The 19,154-nt window shown below is 41.9% G+C and overlaps 1 protein-coding gene across 2 annotated transcripts in view; it reads left to right on the top strand.

Moving 5' to 3' along the window:
• Window positions 1–7,993: 7,993 nt before the first annotated feature.
• A2ML1 (alpha-2-macroglobulin like 1) overlaps window positions 7,994–19,154 on the top strand; it is a 30,348-nt gene continuing 19,187 nt past the window's right edge. For both annotated transcript variants that reach the window (XM_072799123.1, XM_072799122.1), the window contains exons 1-11: window positions 7,994–8,040; window positions 8,445–8,559; window positions 8,884–8,993; window positions 10,755–10,922; window positions 12,948–13,175; window positions 15,109–15,169; window positions 15,420–15,565; window positions 16,255–16,404; window positions 16,978–17,136; window positions 18,393–18,486; window positions 18,865–18,985. In XM_072799123.1, coding sequence (XP_072655224.1) covers window positions 8,481–8,559; window positions 8,884–8,993; window positions 10,755–10,922; window positions 12,948–13,175; window positions 15,109–15,169; window positions 15,420–15,565; window positions 16,255–16,404; window positions 16,978–17,136; window positions 18,393–18,486; window positions 18,865–18,985 — 1,316 coding nt within the window. In that variant the 5' untranslated portion in view covers window positions 7,994–8,040; window positions 8,445–8,480. The remainder of the gene's footprint in view (window positions 8,041–8,444; window positions 8,560–8,883; window positions 8,994–10,754; window positions 10,923–12,947; window positions 13,176–15,108; window positions 15,170–15,419; window positions 15,566–16,254; window positions 16,405–16,977; window positions 17,137–18,392; window positions 18,487–18,864; window positions 18,986–19,154) is intronic.

Below are 19,154 nucleotides of genomic sequence, written 5' to 3'. Positions count from 1 at the left end.
AACATTTCCAAGTCAGGAGCCTTGAAGAGAGACCCTTTGGGGGCTTTGATCTCTCTTTCAGACTAAGTTTTTTTTTTTTAAAAGTTAAGCCTGATGGGGTTTTGCTGACTCAGAAGTGTGTGTGGGGAAGTAGAAAGGGTGGAAGAAAGATTCGGAGAGGGGGAAATCCCCTTTGTTAATGATGTCTGTTCTGTCCTAGTGCACTTCCGCATTGTCACCCTGAACAGCAGCTTTGTTCCAGTGAATGACAAGGTAAGAATTAAGTTGGGAAGAGTGAAAGAGAGAGGACTAGGACAGCCTGAGAGTACTAGAGTAGGCAAAAGAAGAGATTCTTGTAACAGTGTGATGAGGTAAAGTCCTCTGAGATGCAGAATGTTTGTGCTAGCCTCAGGGTAAAGTCTAAACCCTCCTTGTCCTTGCTCCTAAAAACAGACAGAGGTGTCCAGTTCTCAGGTTGATAGCTGAGAACATCAATTAGGTTAACATTCCTGAGAGATGCTCATATCCATTGTCATTTTATTTATTTTAAAAAATATTTTATTTATTTACTTGACAGAGAGAGAGAGAGAGAGAGAGCACGTGCACACACAGGCAGGGGAAGAAGGAAAAGCAGAGTCCCCGCAGGGCAGGGAGTGCAATTAGGGACTCAGTCCCAGGACCCTGGATCATGACCTGAGCCCAAGACAGATGCTTAACTGACAGAGCCGCCCAGGTGCCCCTCCACTGTTGTTTTATTAAAAGGATTTTTACAAACTTGAAGGCTTTCTCTCCAGGAATGACACCACATGGCTTTGCAGTTCAGATACTAGAAATAATTCAGGAGTATGTTTAACAAAAAGAAGAAATAAGGGCAGCCCGGGTGGTTCAGCAGTTTAGCGCCGCCTTCAGTCCAGGGTGTGAACCTGGAGACCTGGGTTCGAATTCCGAGTGGGGCTCCCTGCATGGAGCCAGCTTCTCCCTCTGCCTGTGTCTCTGCCCCCTCCCTCTGTGTCTCTCATGAATAAATAAATCTAAAAAAAAAAAAAAAGAAGAAGAAGAAATAAGAATATCCATCCCTACCATCTTTTTTTCCTTCTTAAAATTTATTTGACAGAGAGAGAGGGAGAGAACAAGCAGGGGGAATGGCAGCAGAGGAAGAGGGAGAAACAGGCTCTCCCAGAGCAGTAGAGCAGGGAGCAGGATGCAGGGCTTGATCCCAAGACCCTGGGATCATGACCTGAGCAGAAAGCAGATGTTTAACTGACTGAGCCACACAGGCACCTCTCCCTGACCCATCTTTTTTTTTTACTACAAGGCAAGGTGTTTGATAAAGTAGGCAATTCTCTTAAGACTACATTATGTGCCAAAGGTAAAAATGTGGTAACGTTTGGCAATTACTTAAATGTTCCTTGAATAACTCAATCCCTAGGATCATAAGCATTACAATACGTTTAATCTCAGTTTAGGGTTTGTGTCATTTTTACTTTTATGAAATGCTTACCTCTCGGAGATCCCTGTTTCCTTCTTTCTCTTTGGGTCACAGCCCGTGATACATGCTGTGTCATGAAGCTTTTAAAGATAATGATAGGGCAAGCATTATTTTTATTTCCATCTCCATGTTCTCAGAGCTCTTTCCTTTCCCTACAGACAGTGAAGCGATCAGCTTATTGATTAGTAGCTTCCTCCACCACTACCTTCTTCCCCAATTTAGAATTCTTTTTAGTTGCTCCTTCCTATCACCTGTGTGCTTTCTTTATCAATCTGGTTTACTATTGCCTACTTATTTCTCAACAGACTGTTAATCCCAGAGCTGAAAGGAGGAAGCACTAGGGCGGAGCATGACCACAGTTTAGTGTTATTTTAGACTACTGCTCCCTGAACGTGGATCTCATTAGTTACCCTTGTTACACTATTTTTCCTCTGCTCAAATTAGACCCCATTACTGATGATTGTTCTGATTTCCATCATTATTCTCTATTTCTGTTGTAAAATTACTCCTTTATCCTCATGCCACTTCTTTAGCCAGCACCCACTCCAAGTTCCAATTTGAAACACTGAAAATTTGAAATTCCAATTTGAAATCCTGAAATAAACTAAAGGAATTTTACTAAGGAACCGAGGAGAAAAATTGTGAGGTTACAGAACACAATATTTTATCCTTAGGCAACTGAAATACATGTTAGATTAACTGAGCCCATCTAATTTGGTTGCTACAACCATTTACTCAGAAATCTCAGCCTGCTTACAGTTGAAAATGCTCTCTTCCTAGCATTGTTGAACTCTTGTTTTTTTCCAGAGCCTACTTCTGGGTAATTGGTGTCCTCCCCGCTTCTTGACTCTGTGAGAAGAGTACTTTGTCATCTGAGAAGTGTTCTTTTTCTGTAACTTTTAGCAATCCATAGTGGTCTTATTTCTGTCTCCTTATTGTCAATATATCTCCAGTTTGTGAAAGTTTTGTCTCCCCCTTGATCCTAAAAGGCAGCAGAATGTGCCAGCCCAAAATGCACAACTTTGCCATGTGGATTATTTTGAGCTGGAGGCAATCAAGAGCCAGAATACACAAGAAATTTTTTTTGCCTCTCCCTTAACTGAGCCACCCAGTGGGTTAAGTGTCTGACTCTTGATTTTGGCTCAGGTCAGGTCTCAGGGTTGTGATATCGAGCCCTGCTTTGGGCTCCATGCTTAGCGTGGAGTCTGCTTGAGATTTCCTCCCTCTTTTTCTGCCCCTTTCCCTGCTGTGCTCTCTCTCTCTCTCTCTCAAATAAATAACACATATAAAAAAAATAAAAGTAAGTTGCAGACATCTTTACATGTTACTCCTGAACATTTTAGCATGAATCTTTTTTTTTTTTTTTTTTTTTTTATGATAGTCACACAGAGAGAGAGAGAGAGAGGCAGAGACATAGGCAAAGGGAGAAGCAGGCTCCATGCACTGGGAGCCTGACGTGGGATTCGATCCCAGGTCTCCAGGATTGCACCCTGGGCCAAAAGCAGGCGCTAAACCGCTCACCGCCCAGGGATCCCAGCCTGAATCTTTTTAAAAGTACATCTTAGGGATGCCTGTGGCTCAGTGGGTGGAGGGTATGATCTTGATCTCAGGAGTGTGAGTTTGAGCTATATGATGGGTGTAGAGATTACTTAAAATTAAAGTCTTAAACAAATACATCTTAAATAATCATGATATCATTTTCAAACCTAAGAAAATTAAAAATAATCATTTAACATCATTTAATACCTAGCCTTAAATCATTTTTTAAAATGACTTTACAGTTTTTTCTTTTTTTTTACAGTTTTGTTTTTTTTTTTTTCAAACTAGGATCTGCCCAAATTCATGCATTACATTTGATTAGGTCTTTTAAATTTCTCTTAATTTAAAGTAATCTTATTTTCTCATTATTTACTTCTCTTTTTTTAAAGAGAGAGAGAGGGAGAGAAAGTGATCAGGCTAAATGACTTGTAGACTTTTGAGGAAGCCTAGTTGTCTTATAGAATATTCAACATTGTTGATTTGTCTGATTTATTACTTTCTTGTGTAGTTGAACTTGTTCTCCTATCTTCTGGAAGTAGTTCTGAGGTCTTAATTAGATTTAAGCTAAACATATTCAGCAAAAATATTTATTAGGTAATGCTGTGAACCTCCAATGTATTCTTCAAGAGACCCATAATGTCAGGTTGTCCCATTATTAGTGATGGTGAGTTTGATTACTTGCTCAAGGTGGTGACAGCCTAATTTCTCCAGTGTAAAGGAATGCCTCCTTCTTCTTCTTCTTCTTCTTCTTCTTCTTCTTCTTCTTCTTCTTCTTCCTTTTAAGATTTTATTTATTTATTCATGAGAGACACAGAGAGAGAGAGACAGAGACACAGGCAGAGGGAGAAGCAGGCTCCTTGTAGGGAGCCTGATGTGGGACTCGATCCAGGGGCTCCAGGATCACTACCTGGACTGAGGGCGGCACTAAATCGCTGAGCCACCCAGGCTGCCCCGAATGTCTTCTTTTTAAACATTTTTTTTTTTTTTTTTATGATAGTCACACACACACACACAAAGAGAGAGAGGCAGAGACACAGGCAGAGGGAGAAGCAGGCTCCATGCACCGGGACCCCGACGTGGGATTCGATCCCGGGTCTCCAGGATCGCGCCCTGGGCCAAAGGCAGGCGCCAAACCGCTGCGCCACCCAGGGATCCCTTTTTAAACATTTTTTAGTTCTATGCCCAACATGGGGCTTGGACTCACAACCTCGAGATCAAGAGTCACATGCTCTACTGACTGAGCCAGCCGGGTATTCCTGTCTTCTTTTTTTCTAATTAGCAAGTAATTTTGGTGACACTTTGGCACCTAGCCCAATAACCTATTCACCACTAACTGTGTGGTTTTAGCATCCATCTACTTGAAGTCCTTTGATGGAACTCTTTTAAACAAAATTTTTTTTTAGAAATTAAATTTATGATGCTACCAGTGGCATTCAGATAGCAGAGGAGGAGACAAGGAAATAGTTGGCTCCCAAGAAGAGGTTTAAACGTCGGGAAGCCTCCAGATGTTAATACTTTCTTTTAAGGCATGTTGTGGTAGAGCTCGGTCCTGGAGCACTAAAAGATGCTGAAGGGTCGGAAGCCTCATTTCTTCATATTTTCTGGAGACTGGCAATCCCTTTGAGGAAATCTCTTCCCCCTCCTCCCTTAGCTAATAAACGTTTGTTCCAATGTTACCTGTATGAGGGCACAAAAGAGTCATTTAGGAAGAAAGAAGTGAATAACAGAGAAAGAAAGAGACCCTTGGGGGATCCCTGGGTGGCGCAGCGGTTTGGCGCCTGCCTTTGGCCCAGGGCGCGATCCTGGAGACCCGGGATTGAGTCCCACATCGTCGGCTCCCGGTGCATGGAGCCTGCTTCTCCCTCTGCCTATGTCTCTGCCTCTTTCTCTCTCTGTGACTATCATAAATTAATTAATTAATTAATTAAAAAAAAAGAAAAGAAAGAGGCCCTTGTGAACTTTTTGCTTTCAGCTTATTCTTAACACTGCCCCAGCTTTAACTCACCTTATCTGATTTTCCTTTTCAGTACTCCATGGTGGAACTGCAGGTAAGTAGAAGTTTCCTTTTTTTTCCCTGTCAGTTGTGGAAAAGGGGAAATGAATTTGGTGCTAAACCTTGAAGCCAGAAACAGCTCTGAGATCTTGGCCCAGAGCCCAAGACTCTGCCCCAGTACAAAGCACCCGGAGTTGTACCCAAGCCATGCCTGTTTTCCTGCCTGTGTGCCCCCCACCCTCTCAGTCCTGAACTGCTGAGATAAGAATACCAGGCTTGGTTCAGTACTCCTCTTATTCTAAGAGCTATTGTCATAGACACTCAACAGTTGAATAGGGCAGGAATACCTGTAGGAAGTGCTAAGAAGGAGAGGGACTAGAAGGGTGAATAGGCCACAGCAACCTCTCCCCTGTTCTATTAAACCATCTTTCAAGTATCTTAGATACAATAAACTCCCTCAGCATTGCCCCTAAATAGGTAGGAAAAACAAATACTCTTTGTAAAGGACATCCTAAAGCTCACTTTCTGAAATTGACAATAACACCTTTGAGGACTCCGTCTGATTATTTGAATACAAGGATGCTTTTTGTCCCAAATGGGATCGGAACTATAGGAAAATTTATTTCCTTTAGTAATAAATAATTTTTTTAAAGATTTTATTTATTTATTCATGAGAGGCACACAGAGAGAGAGAGACAGGCAGAGACACAGGCAGAGGGAGAAGCAGACTCCCTGCAGGGAGCCTGACGTGGGACTTGATCCTGGATTTCCAGGATCATACCCTGGGCTGAAGGCGGCACTAAATGGCTGAGCCACTGGGGCTGCCCTCATTTAGTAATAAATTATAAATGCAACAGGGAGCTCTTCCTGGGCACAAACCATGGGGGGCATGAACACGGAGTGGGATTCTTTACCTGTGCTTTGCATCTTTACCTGCGTTTTGCAGTGCAGAGTGAGAAACAGGCAGGTACATCATGAGTTTCTTTCTAATGACCACAGGATCCAAATAGCAACAGGATTGCACAGTGGCTGGAAGTGGTACCTCAGCAAGGCATTGCAGACCTATCCTTCCAACTGGCACCAGAGGCAATGCTGGGAACCTATATGGTAGCAGTGGCTGGGGGCATGGCCTTTGGCACCTTCAGTGTGGAAGAATATGGTAGGTGGGAGAATTAGCAGGTCAAAAGGTGGGACATAATCTTGTCCCCAAATCAGCAGAGGTAAAATAAATCTACTATGGGAGGGATTTTTTAATTCATATTGAATCCATGCTAAACCAGCTAATAACTTTAGTAGGAGCATTTTACCTTAATAATCCCCCCTTAATTTAATTAATTTAATTTTGACTGTTTTTATATCCCTCTGCCCAGTCCCTATATGGTCAAATCCTCTTCCTATTTCTTTCCCATTTCGGTTTCCACCCTCTCTAGTGTTGCCTAAGTTTAAGGTGGATGTGGTGGAGCCCAAGCAGTTATCAACAGTGGAAGAATCCTTCTTAGTCAAGATTTGTTGTAGGTAAGAGTAAAGCTCTGGCTCTGGTGGAGATTAAAGCTTTATTGAGAAGAGTGACAAGGCAATGTTTTGAGGAAAGAGATTATGGGTGCAGTGGTTAAGACTTGAGATATTTTATGTGGTCCAGAATCATGACTTCTCCAAGAATACATTTTCTAATTGTGTTTCTGCCCTTACTTACTTACTTTTTTTTTTTTTTTTAAGATTTTATTTATTTGACAGAGAGCAAACACAAGCAGGGGGAGTGGCAGAAGGAGAGGGAGAAGCAGGCTCCCCATGGAGCAGGGAGCTGGACACAGGGCTCCATCCCAGGACCCTGGGATCTTGACTTGAGCCAAGGCAGATGCCTAACCGACTGAGCCACCCAGGGACCCCCTGTCTGCTCTTACTGTCCCCTGCTCGCTCAGTCAGCATTATTGACTTAGTGTCTACCTTATGCAGAACACAATATTGAATCCTATGGAGAAATAGTAGTAAGGAGAAAGAAAGACACTATCTCTGTCCTTCAGATGGTACTTATTGTGTAGTGGCAATATCGTAAGGCTTTGAGTGAGGCAGGGATGTGAGCAAGACTAGTGAAGGACTGTCATTTCTTTCAGAAGTTAGGGTATAGAAAAGAAGGGAAAGTGGTGGTTAGGAAAAGGAGGGTTGGATCTTAAGTGGAATCTCCCAACTCTGACTTCTCATGCTTTTCTGGGTTAGGTACACCTACGGAAAGCCCATGCTAGGGACAGCACAGGTATCAGTGTGTCAAAAGCCATATAGCTACCATTTTCCAGAGCCAGAACAGCAACAGCTACCTGACAGATGCACAAACCTTTCTGGACAGGTGAGTAAATGGGTTGTGGAAAAGAAGCTTATTCGTATGTCCTAATGGGTAGCTAAGCACTTGTATAAAAAAATCAAGAAAGGAATTTAAGAAATGAAACAGATGAACATGGGGGTAAAAAGAGAGGCTTTTAACTCTAGAGAACAAACTGACGGTTGCTGGAAGAGGAGTGGGGGAATGGAGTAACTGGGTGGTGGGCATTAAGGAAGGCACTCGTGATGAGCACTGGATGTTATATATAAGTGATGAATCACAAAATTCTACTACTGAAACTAATATGTTAACTAACAGGAATTTAAATAAAAATTTTAAAAAGAAAAAAGAATTAAAAAATGGTAAAAAAAAAAAAGGTGGTAAAAAACCCAAAGTAGAAATCATTTCACACAATTATTGCCCTAGTTCCTTTTTCTTTTTTTTTTTCTTTTTAAAGATTTTATTTATTCATTCATGAGAGACACAGAGAGGCAGAGACATAGGCAGAGGGAGAAGCAGGCTCCCTGCAGGGAGCCGGATGTGGGACTTAGTCCCAGGACCCTGAGATCATGACCTGAGCCAAAAGCAGACGCTCAACCACTGAGTCAACCAGGTGCCCCTTATTGCCCTAGTTCCAAAGAACAGAGAAGTCTTCTTTATTCTAAACAGATGAATTTTTTTAGAATTCTATCACAGACTCAAGAAATTAACCTAAATCCTTGGAAGGTACGATTTTCCTTCCCTGCAGTTGGTTCTTTGCCCCCTTTCATATCTTGGACCTTCAAAGTTATTCATGATTGTATATATGCAGTTGTAGACTATGTTATAGTTGAGTTTTTCTGTTTTAAAGGTGGAGAGACTAGAGCATGGAGATAAGAATTTCTTTCTTAGGGATGCCTGGGTGGTCAGTGGTTGAGCGTCTGCCTTCAACCCAGGTCATGATCCCGGGGTCCTGGGATCGAATCCAACTTCGGGCTCCCTGCAAGGAGCCCACCACTCCATCTGCCCATGTCTTTGCCTCTCTCTCAATAAGATCTTTGGGGGGGGGGAGAATTTCTATGGTACATTATGAAATGAGAGTAAAAGTTAGGTTATTCATCCTCTTTCTCTCTCCCTGATTGCGTCTCTAGACTGACAAAGCAGGATGCTTCTCAGCTTCTGTGGACATGTCTACCTTCAACCTCACTGGGTATATGTACAGCCACAGCATCAATATTGTGGCTATTGTGGTGGAAGAAGGAACAGGTAAGTGGGATATTCCTTGGTTCATTAAGAAAAGAGAAAGGAGAAGGGCTATTCCAGACTTACTCAGAGGATTTAAGACTTACCCTCATTAGTGTTTGGAAATGACTGTTCATAGTTCATAGTCAAAGGAAAATGCTAGATTCCAATCTGTCATCCATTACCTATTCCCCAAAAGTTTGAGGAGGAGGAGTTTGTTTGGATCTTTGGCCAGAAATATGTTCAGCTTTATATTTCCAGTAGCACCATCCTTTCAGGGATTTTATGTTAAACATGAAGATGAGGATATCAGGTATTTAGGTTGTCTATGTCTGTTTCCCTCTGCAGGAGTAGAGGCCAATACTACTCGGAATATCTACATTTCTTCACAAATGGGATCAATAACCTTTGAAGACACCAAAAATTTTTATTACCCCAATTTTCCCTTCAGTGGGAAGGTATGTTAAAATTTGGTCTACACAAAAAAATGCTTTACCATCCACCGTTGCCTTCTTCCTGTAGACATATAATAATGTCTAATTTAGCATTGTTTTTAGTACTTTACACATTTACTTATTTAATCTTTATTAGAATCCAATGAGGTAGGGATCCCTGAGTGGCGCAGCGGTTTGGCGCCTGCCTTTGGCCCAGGGCGCAATCCTGGAGACCTGGGATTGAATCCCGCGTCGGGCTCCCGGTGCATGGAGCCTGCTTCTCCCTCTGCCTGTGTCTCTGCCTCTCTCTCTCTCTCTCTGTGACTATCATAAATAAATAAATAATTAAAAAAAAATAGAATCCAATGAGGTAGACACTACTATTAGCCTCATTTTACAGATGAAGAGACTGAGGCACAGAGAAGTTAAGTGATTTTCCAGAAGTTATACAGCTGGTAAGTGGCAATTAAGATCAAACCCAGGCAGCTTGCATACAGAGTATATACTCTAAATTCCTTAGGCTGTGCTGCCCTTAATCTCATGAGATGTGTTTTGAATATTAATGTGACGTTATTGCCTTTCCCAATGCCAGGGGCTCATATTCTAATGTTTAAGTTTTTGAATTTGGGACTCCTGGGTGCCTCAGTGGTTGAGTGTCTGCCTTTGGATCAGGGTGTGATTCCGGAGTCCCAGGTTTGAGTCTCACATCAGGCTCCTGCGAGGAGTCCGCTTCTCCCTCTGCCTATGTCTCTGCCTCTCTCTGTGTGTCTCAGGAATAAATAAAATCTTAAAAATCAATCAACCAATCAATCTGAATTTTAGACCTGCAGGGAAGGTATCTATCCATCTAGTGTGGCTCCTCATCTAAGCAAGATTAATGTTAAATTTTCCTCAACAGAGAGCCATTTATAGCTCCATTTAAAAAAATTTATTTATTTATTTGAGACAGAGAGAGAGAGAGAAAGAAAATGAGTGGGGATGGGGGAAGGGTAGAGGGGGAGGGCAAAGCAGACTCCCTGCTTAACAGGAAACCCCACATGGGGCTTGATACCAGGGCTCCAAGATCATGACCTGAGTCAAAAACAGACGCTTAATTGACTGAGCCACCTAGGCACCCACCATTTACAGCTCCTTAAACTGTTTTTTCAGAGACTTAAAATTTTGTTAGTGTCTTCTTTCTTTCTTTTTAAAAAAACATTTATTTAAGTAATCTCTATGCCCAATGTAGGGCTTGAACTCATGACCCCCAGATGAGGTGCATGCTCTACTGACTGAGCCAGCCAGGTGCCTCGCCTGTCTTCTTTCTGATACTTAAAAAATCTATCCCTCTCTTCAGCTTATATTTTTTAACTTCCAAATAACTGCTCCACAGAATAACCTTGTATATTTTTAGATACATTTAGATCCATCCTTAGTCATTTTTTCTCTAGACCAAGAGTGATCCACATTTTCTTAGGGCCTAAGGATTATACAATTTGGGAGTAAAAGGGGACTCTGTTTTAAAAAATTAAAGCAAAATAATGTTCAGAGAGCCTTGGAAGGGGCCTGTGTAAATCAAGGGTCCTAGAGTTTCATTAGCTACATGGCAAATATCCAGGCTGAGCTATTTCTATTTGTTCTCCCTTCTTCATAGATGTTAGTTTCCAATGTTTGAATCACATTTACCTGTTTCTGGGCTCTTTCCTGAAATGTATTCTTTGAGTTTCTTTTATCACCTCACTTTACTTTATACTTGCACCTACTCTAAACCTAACTCTCTAATGCCCTGATAATCTTTATGCCCAGGTAAGAGTTAGGGGCCATGATGGCTCCCTTCTCAAGAATCATCCAGTATTTTTGGTGATTAATGGCATAAATGGAACCATCAACCAGACCCTAACAACTGACAATGATGGCCTTGCTCCCTTCAAGCTGGATACAGTAAATTGGAATGGGAGAGATATTTCTCTGGAGGTAAGGCTTTCCTTAGGGAAAACTTCAGACATTTCTTGTTTCTCTCCCCTCCTCCCTCTTTTGTAATTTCATCTCCATCACTTACCAGTCCTGCTTCCCAGTTGACAAAAGGATTTGTTTATTTATGTGTTATTTTATTTTATTTATTTATTTATGAGACGGGGAAGGGCAGAGGGAGAGGGAGAGAGAGTCTCAAGCAGATTACCTGCTGAGGATGGAGCACAGAGCACAGAGCCCAACACCAGGCACAATTCCAGTACCTCAAGATCCTGACCTGAGCCAAAACCAAGTCGGTGTGCACAACCGACTGAGCCACCAGGGTGCCCAGGTTTTTTTTTTTTTTAATGTCAATCTAATAAATGACCCTTCAGATAAAAATTGTTATTTCTACTAACTTATCTTACAACATATCCCCATCTATTTGATCCTATATTTAAAATCAGAGTAAGGAGGGAAAAATAATTCAAAGTCATTTTCCTCCTTCTATCTTCCTCCGCCCACCTGCCCCAGTCTATTACTCATAACTATGACAAAAAAGGGATGCCTGGGTGGCTCATCAGTTGAGCATCTGCCTTTGGCTGAGGGCATGATCCTGGGTCAAGTCCCACATCGGGCTCCCTGTGAGGAGCCTGCTTCTCCCTCTGCCTATGCCTCTGCCTCTCTTTCTGTGTGTCTCTCATCAATAAATAAATAAATCTTAGGGATCTCTGGGTGGCGCAGCGGTTCGGCGCCTGCCTTTGGCCCAGGGCGCGATCCTGGAGACCCAGGATCGAATCCCACATCGGGCTCCCGGTGCATGGAGCCTGCTTCTCCCTCTGCCTGTGTCTCTGCCTCTCTCTCTCTCTCTCTGTGACTATCATAAATAAATTAAAAAAATAAATAAATAAATCTTAAAAAAAATGACAAAGAAGAAAACTCTAGGTTTTGGACAACTTATAGGGAAGGCTACTAACATCGGTTATTGACTGTGACACAATGCTGCTCAACAAACAACTACAAAACTTTAGTATGATACAACAAGCATTTATTGCTCATGCATCTGGGGTAGTCAGGCCACTCTGCTTATCTTGGTGGGCTTTCTTACATGTGTGTGGATCAACTGACTGAAGGCCAGTCTCCCATGCTCTGGCAAGCTGTCCTGGGTGTATATATATATATGTATTTTAAAGATTTTATTTATATATTTATTCATGAGAACAGAGAGAGAGAGAGAGGCAGACATTGGCAGAGGGAGAAGCAGGCTTTTTGCAGGGAACCTGATGTAGGACTCGATCCCAGGACCAGGGATCATGCCCTGAGCTGAAGGCAGATACTCAACCACTGAGCTACCCAGGCATCCCTGTCCTGAGTATATTCTTATGGCAACAGTGAGATATAGGAGTAAAAGTGTACTCCCCAAGGGTTTTTCTAGGCCTCTACTTAGCTTGCTTATGCTCACATCCCATTCCCAGCAAGTCACGTGGTGGGCTTGCAGGTAGGCTAACAGGGCATTCATTGTAAGATTATATGATAAAGGACATTAATCCAAGGAGGGAGGAATTGTGCTGTTAATGCCATCATTCAGCCATACTACTTAAGCAAACACATACAATTTGTGTTGTGGCTAATTTAGTTCTTTACACGAGGCTCTCACTCTACTTAGAAATAACTACCTCTAAGTTATAATAATCTTGTTGTCTTTTATGCCTAGTTTTATTATCCATAGGTTGTATTCTTTAATTTCTGTGTAATCTTAGCCATGCTTATCTATATCCTCTGCATCAGTCCATGAAGGTTTATCATCCATAATTGCCCCTTACTTCATAGCTATAATTCAGCCCTTATGTCACTCCACTATATACCAAAATGCTGCCGTGAGGAGTTTCTCAACCATCCTTGGTTGGACCTATTGTAAAATATCTACATGCCATTCTTAGGCAATGAAGATTTGATTGAGAGGGATCTGTTTAAAAACCATAACAAGTCCATGGGCTTAATATGGTTGGGGTATATGTTAAAAGCCTTTTTCTATCTCTCTTTTCTTAGGCCAGATTCCAAATGGAAGATTTGGTATATAATCCAGGAGAGAGGCCTCATTACTACCAAAATGATTATCTGCACCTGCAGGCCTTCTACAACACAACTCAGAGCTTCCTTGGCATCCACCCGCTAAGTGGACTCTTGGCATGTAGCCAGCCCCAGGAAGTGCTGGTGGACTATTACATTGATCCAGCTGATGCAAACCCTGACCAGGAAATCATCTTCTCCTACTATGTGAGACAGGGAAATGAGGGCTGGTGAAATTGCACTAGGGAAGGAAAGGAAATGAGGAGAGTGAGCTGGAGAGGGTGAATAGACTGTCTAGAGATGTAATGCAAGTCACATAGGTAATTTCAAAATGCTTAGAAGCCATATTTAAAAAATTAAAAGAATAGGTAAAACTAATTTAATCTATTTATTTAAAAAGATTTATTGATTTATGAGAGAAAGTGAGAAGACATATGCACAAGTAGGGGGAGGGGCAGAGGAAGAGGGAGAGAGAGAATCCCAAGCAGATTCTCCACTGAGCATGGAGACTGACCTGGAACTCCATCCCAGGACCCCAAGATCATGATCTGAGCCAAATCAAGAGTCTGCCACTTAAAAAAAAAAAAAAAGAGTCTGCCACTTAATTGACTGAGCCAGCCAGGCACCCCTATGTAAAACTAATTTTAAAAATATATTTTAGGGGCACCTGGCTGGCTCATTTGGGGGAATGTGTGGCTTTTGATCTTGGGGTCATGAGTTCAAGCCCTATATTGGGTATGGAGATTCCTTAAGTAAGTAAACTAAAAAAAAATTTTTAAGTAAACAATGATCATATATACCTAACATATGATCATGAAATCCACATCAAAATTATTAATAGATATTTCACATTTTTTGTTTCAGCTGAGTTTCAAGTCTTTGAAACTCAATGTATTTTATAGTAGCCACATATCAAAGGCTCCAGCAGTCACTTGTGGCTAGTGGCTAGCATATTGCACAGTGTAAGTGCAAAGGATGAGGGGAGATGAGAAAAAAGAAATTTTAAACAGGAAAATTGTGTGGGAAGATAAAATGAGGAATTAAGGACAAAACATTGCTGGCCAGGGTTGATTGGGAGCTGGGTGGGTGAGGGAGGGAGAGAAGGAGGAAGGTATGGGACTCAGAATAAATTTCATGGTGTTTCATTGGTCAATATTTTAAAATAGATGATAAAGGTTAAAATTAACATGAATAGCAGCTTTGTTGTGGAAAGCTATAACTTGTAGCTTGAAGGAAATGTGTAAAGATAAGCAGCTTTATTGGTCACCTTGGTGATAGTAAGGAATTAGATTTGTGTAAATACTGGGTTTGATGGCACAGAATCTCTCTTCTCTTATCATCCTCTCAAAGTTTCTGAAGGATTTTTCTCCTCCCCATTGACTCATTTCAGTGTCTTCATCAAGCTGAAACAATCAGCCTGACACAACAGAATGAGGAGTCAGGGTGATAGAACATGCAATACCTTCCAGGACAGGGATGTGGTGAGGCCCAGAAGAAGTAGCCAGGCTGATTAGTATAAAAGGGCTGAGTGTCAGCTGGGAGTCTGAGGAGCTGGCTATAAAGCTGTTGACAGCAGTCTGAGGTGACAGCCCTGCTTAGAAAGTTTCACTGAATTTGGTTTCAAGGGAGTGAACAGGAAGGAAAAGGAAAGTCAGAGGATTTCTCCTCCAGAGACTCAAATGTCAGAGAGCTCAAGGTAGTTTAAAGGATACTCATTTCCGTTGAATTTTTAATTAAGTGATCATAAGAAAAAAGGTAATGAAGATGGATTTTAGGTAACTTAATGTTATTAAAATTACAAAAGAATAAAACCTGAAGACCTTCAAGAATTGGTAGATAGCTATCTGTTGTGAAGAGTGGTTTCTCTTCTATTTGGGCCCAAGGTACTAAGTAAGACCTTTGTCTCCTCCCATCTACCCCTGTGGTTCTCAGGCAGACCCCCAGGAGGAAGAATCATCAGGACTCTTGGCACCATCTGACATTTGACAAACTGATGGACACTGCCTGAAGTATTGGCCCAGGCACTGGAGCTATGAAAGGAACCTCTCCTTACAGAGGGCAGGGATACTCCAGAGTAGGGTCAAGTCTAAACTCCTATCATTTCTGTACTGTTGATTTTTTTTCCCCCTTCTTTTTTTAGTTAATAGGGAAAGGGCACTTGGAGATGGAGGGACAGAAACACCTGAACTCTGAGAAGGAAGGTGAGTGTTCATGTTTCTGTTGAAAGACCAAGGATATTTTGAACTTCCAGGAAATATTGTTATACTAGAAGCAAAAGAAGAAGCAACAAGAACAGGACACTAGTGATAACCACAGGAGGACAGGAAAATGGGAAGTAACTTGTACTACAAGGCCTATAGCTGGCCCAATGAGAAGAGCAGGCATGTGGTTGGAGATTATTGGTCGACAAGTGTGCATTCTCATCTCTGTGTATTCTCTTTTCTTTTTCAGGAATGAAAGGCTCCTTCTCCCTCTCATTGACCTTCAATTCCAGACTAGCCCCTGATCCTTCCCTAGTGGTCTATGCCATTTTTCCCAGTGGAGGCATTATAGCTGACAAAATTCAGTTCTCAGTAGAGATGTGTTTTGACAATCAGGTAAAATGGCAGTTGAGGAAGCTGAAGAAAAGGTCTGGGCATAGAGATGTGTATGCTGGGGTTGGAAATCAGGCAGATGCAGGGAAATAAGATCATATTGAAGTCAATGTCATTATTGTATTTATATTTTCAGTATGTTTTGCTGAAATCTATCTCCTGCTTCTTTTTAAGAAGTCCTGCTGGGAAAAAAAAAAAAAAAGAAGTCCTGCTGGGAGAGGCATCTGGGTGGCTCAGAGGTTGGGCATCTGCCTTTGGCTCAGGGCGTGATCCCGGGGTCCCGGGATCGAGTCCTACATCAGGCTCCCCGCATGGAGCCTGCTTCTCCCTCTGCCTGTGTCTCTGCCTCTCTCTCTGTGTCTCTCATGAATAAATAAAATATTTAAAAGAAAAAAAAGAAGAAGTCCCTGCTGGGAAATTGTATATTCTATTTGGCTATTCTTTCTTTCTAGTTTTTGTCTCTTAAACTTTCTATATTATTCTGTGCTATGCTGCTTACTTTTTCCAATTATACCACAAGATGTGTGTTCTAAAAGGGCTAGACTTTACAAAAAAAAAAAAAATCAGTATAAAAGTGAGTGAATTGTCTTGAACACCGGAGTTGGGGCATATTGGCTGATGATCCAGATTACATGGTTTCTCTTCCTCTCCAGGCTGACCTGATCCACAAGTTATCATTTCCCTTTCTGCAGGTTTCCCTTGGCTTCTCACCTTCCAAGCAGCTTCCAGGAGCAGATGTGGAACTACAGCTACAGGCAGCTCCTGGATCGCTGTGTGCAGTCCGGGCTGTGGATGAGAGTGTCTCACTGCTTAGGCCGGAGAGAGAGCTAAGCAACAACTCTGTGAGCAGTCTGCTAATGGATGGGGAAGAGGGATTTGGCAGAGAAGACAGTTTGATTGAATTAGAATAGAAGATGGATTTCAGGGAGTGGGAAAGAAAATCTGAGGGAAATAGTGTACCACTGTAAGGTGGTAGGAAAGCTGGTGTGGAAGTGAAGGTAAAACAATAGTGAGAAAGGCATGGTTCATGTGGACATAGAGGTAGAAAAGGTGTGATAGGGGATAAGGGTGAAATATTATTGAAAAAAGTAAGAGAGAGATGAAAATTTAAAAGATAGGGAAGGGGTAGGGTGCCTGGGAGGCTTAGTTGGTTAAGTGTTCAACTCTTGATGTCAGCTCAGGTCTTGGTCTTGGGTCTTGAGTTCAAGTTCCACCTTGGACTCCATGCTGGGTGTGGAGCCTACTTAAAAAAAAAAGTAAGGAAAGGATTATGGTGGAACAAATACAGGAAGAATTCTGGAGTAATGAAGAGAAATATTACAAGAGCGGTGAACTATGGCACGAGACTCTGAGAGAAATTTTTCAACTGATTTCACTTTGTCAGTAGTTTATTTCCTTTTCCTCTCGTATTTCAGGTCTATAGGATGTTCTCATTCTGGTATGGCCACTACCCCTATCAGGTGGCTGAATATGATGAGTGTCCAGTGTCTGGCCCCTGGTATGCTCCTCAGCCCCTCTCAGCTATGTGGAGGCCTTGGTTCTCTGAAGGCATGGACCTTTTCCATCTTTTCCAGGTAGATGTTCTCACCCATTGTTCTTATAGAAACAATGGTGGTGGGGTGAGGTGAGGAAGGAAAATCCATATCTAAAAAAAATGAGGGACTCATGTGGGCACTGAAGGATAAAATCTTGGAAGAAACTCCTGATGTGTGAAGTAGTTTCCCTTGGTCCTTATGCTTGAACTAGGGTCCCATTTGTGCAATTGCATTGGAAGAGAGCCACTGTGAGAGGCTGTGTTCAGCCTCTCTCTGTCCCTAAGCAAACTGATTTCCATGGGATCAATCAAGAAGGAAAAATGAGGAAAGTAGACCAGGGGTCTCTTAACATTATTATAAAAAATACTACATGAGTAGAAATTGAGTCCTTTATGTGTGAGCAGAAGTTGGGGATCTATGGCCCAAAGCTGATCGGGAAGTCTCTGAAGGAACCATGTCTTGTTCAGCTTTGTAGTCTCTCTAATGACTGACCCTTCCTAACACTCAATGTATTTTTGTTGAATTGGCTGAGCTGATTTGACGCCTGCCCTCAGAAAGTTCAGTCTAAATTAAATAGTAAGGACACAGTGACTAATATTTGGAAGAAGCATTAAACATATTTGACAATAAAATAAGTGGAATACAATTCAGCCATAAAAAGGAATGAAATCTTGCCATTTGTGACAACATGGATAGATCCTGAGGGTATTCTGCTAAGTGAAAAAAGTCAGAGAAAGACAAATACCATACAACCTCACTTATATGTGGAATCTAAAAATCAATGACAACAACAGCAAAACCAAGCTAATGGATACACAGAATAATTTGGTGGTTGCCAGAGGCAGGGGGTCTGGGGTGGGCAAAATGAGTGAAGGTTGTCAAAAGGTTCAGACATCCAGTTATAAAATAAATAAGTCCTGGGGATGTAATGTACAGCATGGTGACATCATGGTTGACATTGCACTGCATATTTGAAAGTTGCTAAAGAATAGATCTTCAAAGTGCTCATCACAAGAAAAATTTTTTTTTGTAACGATGTATGGTGATGGATGTTAACTAGACTTTTTGTGGTGATCATTTTGCAAAGTATATATTTAAAAAATTGAAAGCCTTTCACATTAGCTGACAGAAGTGAACACACCTTGGTGGCTGAGTATTGGGTATTAACCACCAGTCTCACAATTAATAGGAAAAGAATATCAGTCCTCAGGGAGTGGAATTCCTAGGCAGTTGCCCTGGTGGTAAGGGAAGGGACCACCTTAACACTTCACTCTGGTTTCTTTGGTGCCTATCAGGGCATGGGCCTGAAAATACTGTCCAATGCCAAAATTAAGAAGCCAGTAGATTGCATTCACCAGCCTCTGGAATACAGCTTTTCAATGGGTGAAGGTAAGCTACCTGTGTGACCTGTGGATCCTCTGAGATGTTTAAATCATGGCACTTGAAACTCTGTCCCTGCACTGAGCCTCTAGCTTCAGGACAGCAATGGGCTGTGGGTCATAGAAGCAGGTAGGGAGATCTCTCTCCCAGGGGAGAGCTTTTGAAGCCTGAATTCCTTACTTCTTCATCCCCTGGCCAAATCTCCTCATCTGTCACTTCCCCCTGATGGCCTTATGACTAGTCAGTTCTTCAGAGGTCCTTCCCTCTTGTCTCTGACTGGATGTTCTCTGTTTCCCTCTAAATTTCTTCCTAGTAGTTTGGACTCAAGTTATCTTACAACAGAAGTCTTCCGTTTCCCCCCAATTCCCTTATTTTTGTTTTCCTTAGCAAATTATAATATTGGTACAGTGAATTCTGAGTCATCATCTTCTTCATCACTTCAGTCAGAGGACTCTCAGGTCCGCCAGTACTTCCCGGAGACCTGGCTCTGGGATCTGTTTCCTATTGGGTAAGTGATGCTTCAAAGGTACTGCAGAGAACTCACACTCAGATCATTTCTAATGAATCTAAGTCTCAAGCAAAGAAAGTTTAATGGTGATATGGGAAATTGCTTCTTTCCCTGAATTCTTAGGGAATTATAGACAATCCTCCAAAACAAACTCACATGTCTCCACATT

This window comes from Canis lupus, chromosome 25 (genome assembly GCF_048164855.1).
Source record: "Canis lupus baileyi chromosome 25, mCanLup2.hap1, whole genome shotgun sequence".
Classification (NCBI taxonomy): Eukaryota; Metazoa; Chordata; class Mammalia; order Carnivora; family Canidae; genus Canis; species Canis lupus.
Note: the sequence above shows the minus strand (reverse complement) of the source record. Positions and strands in the feature narration are given on the sequence as shown.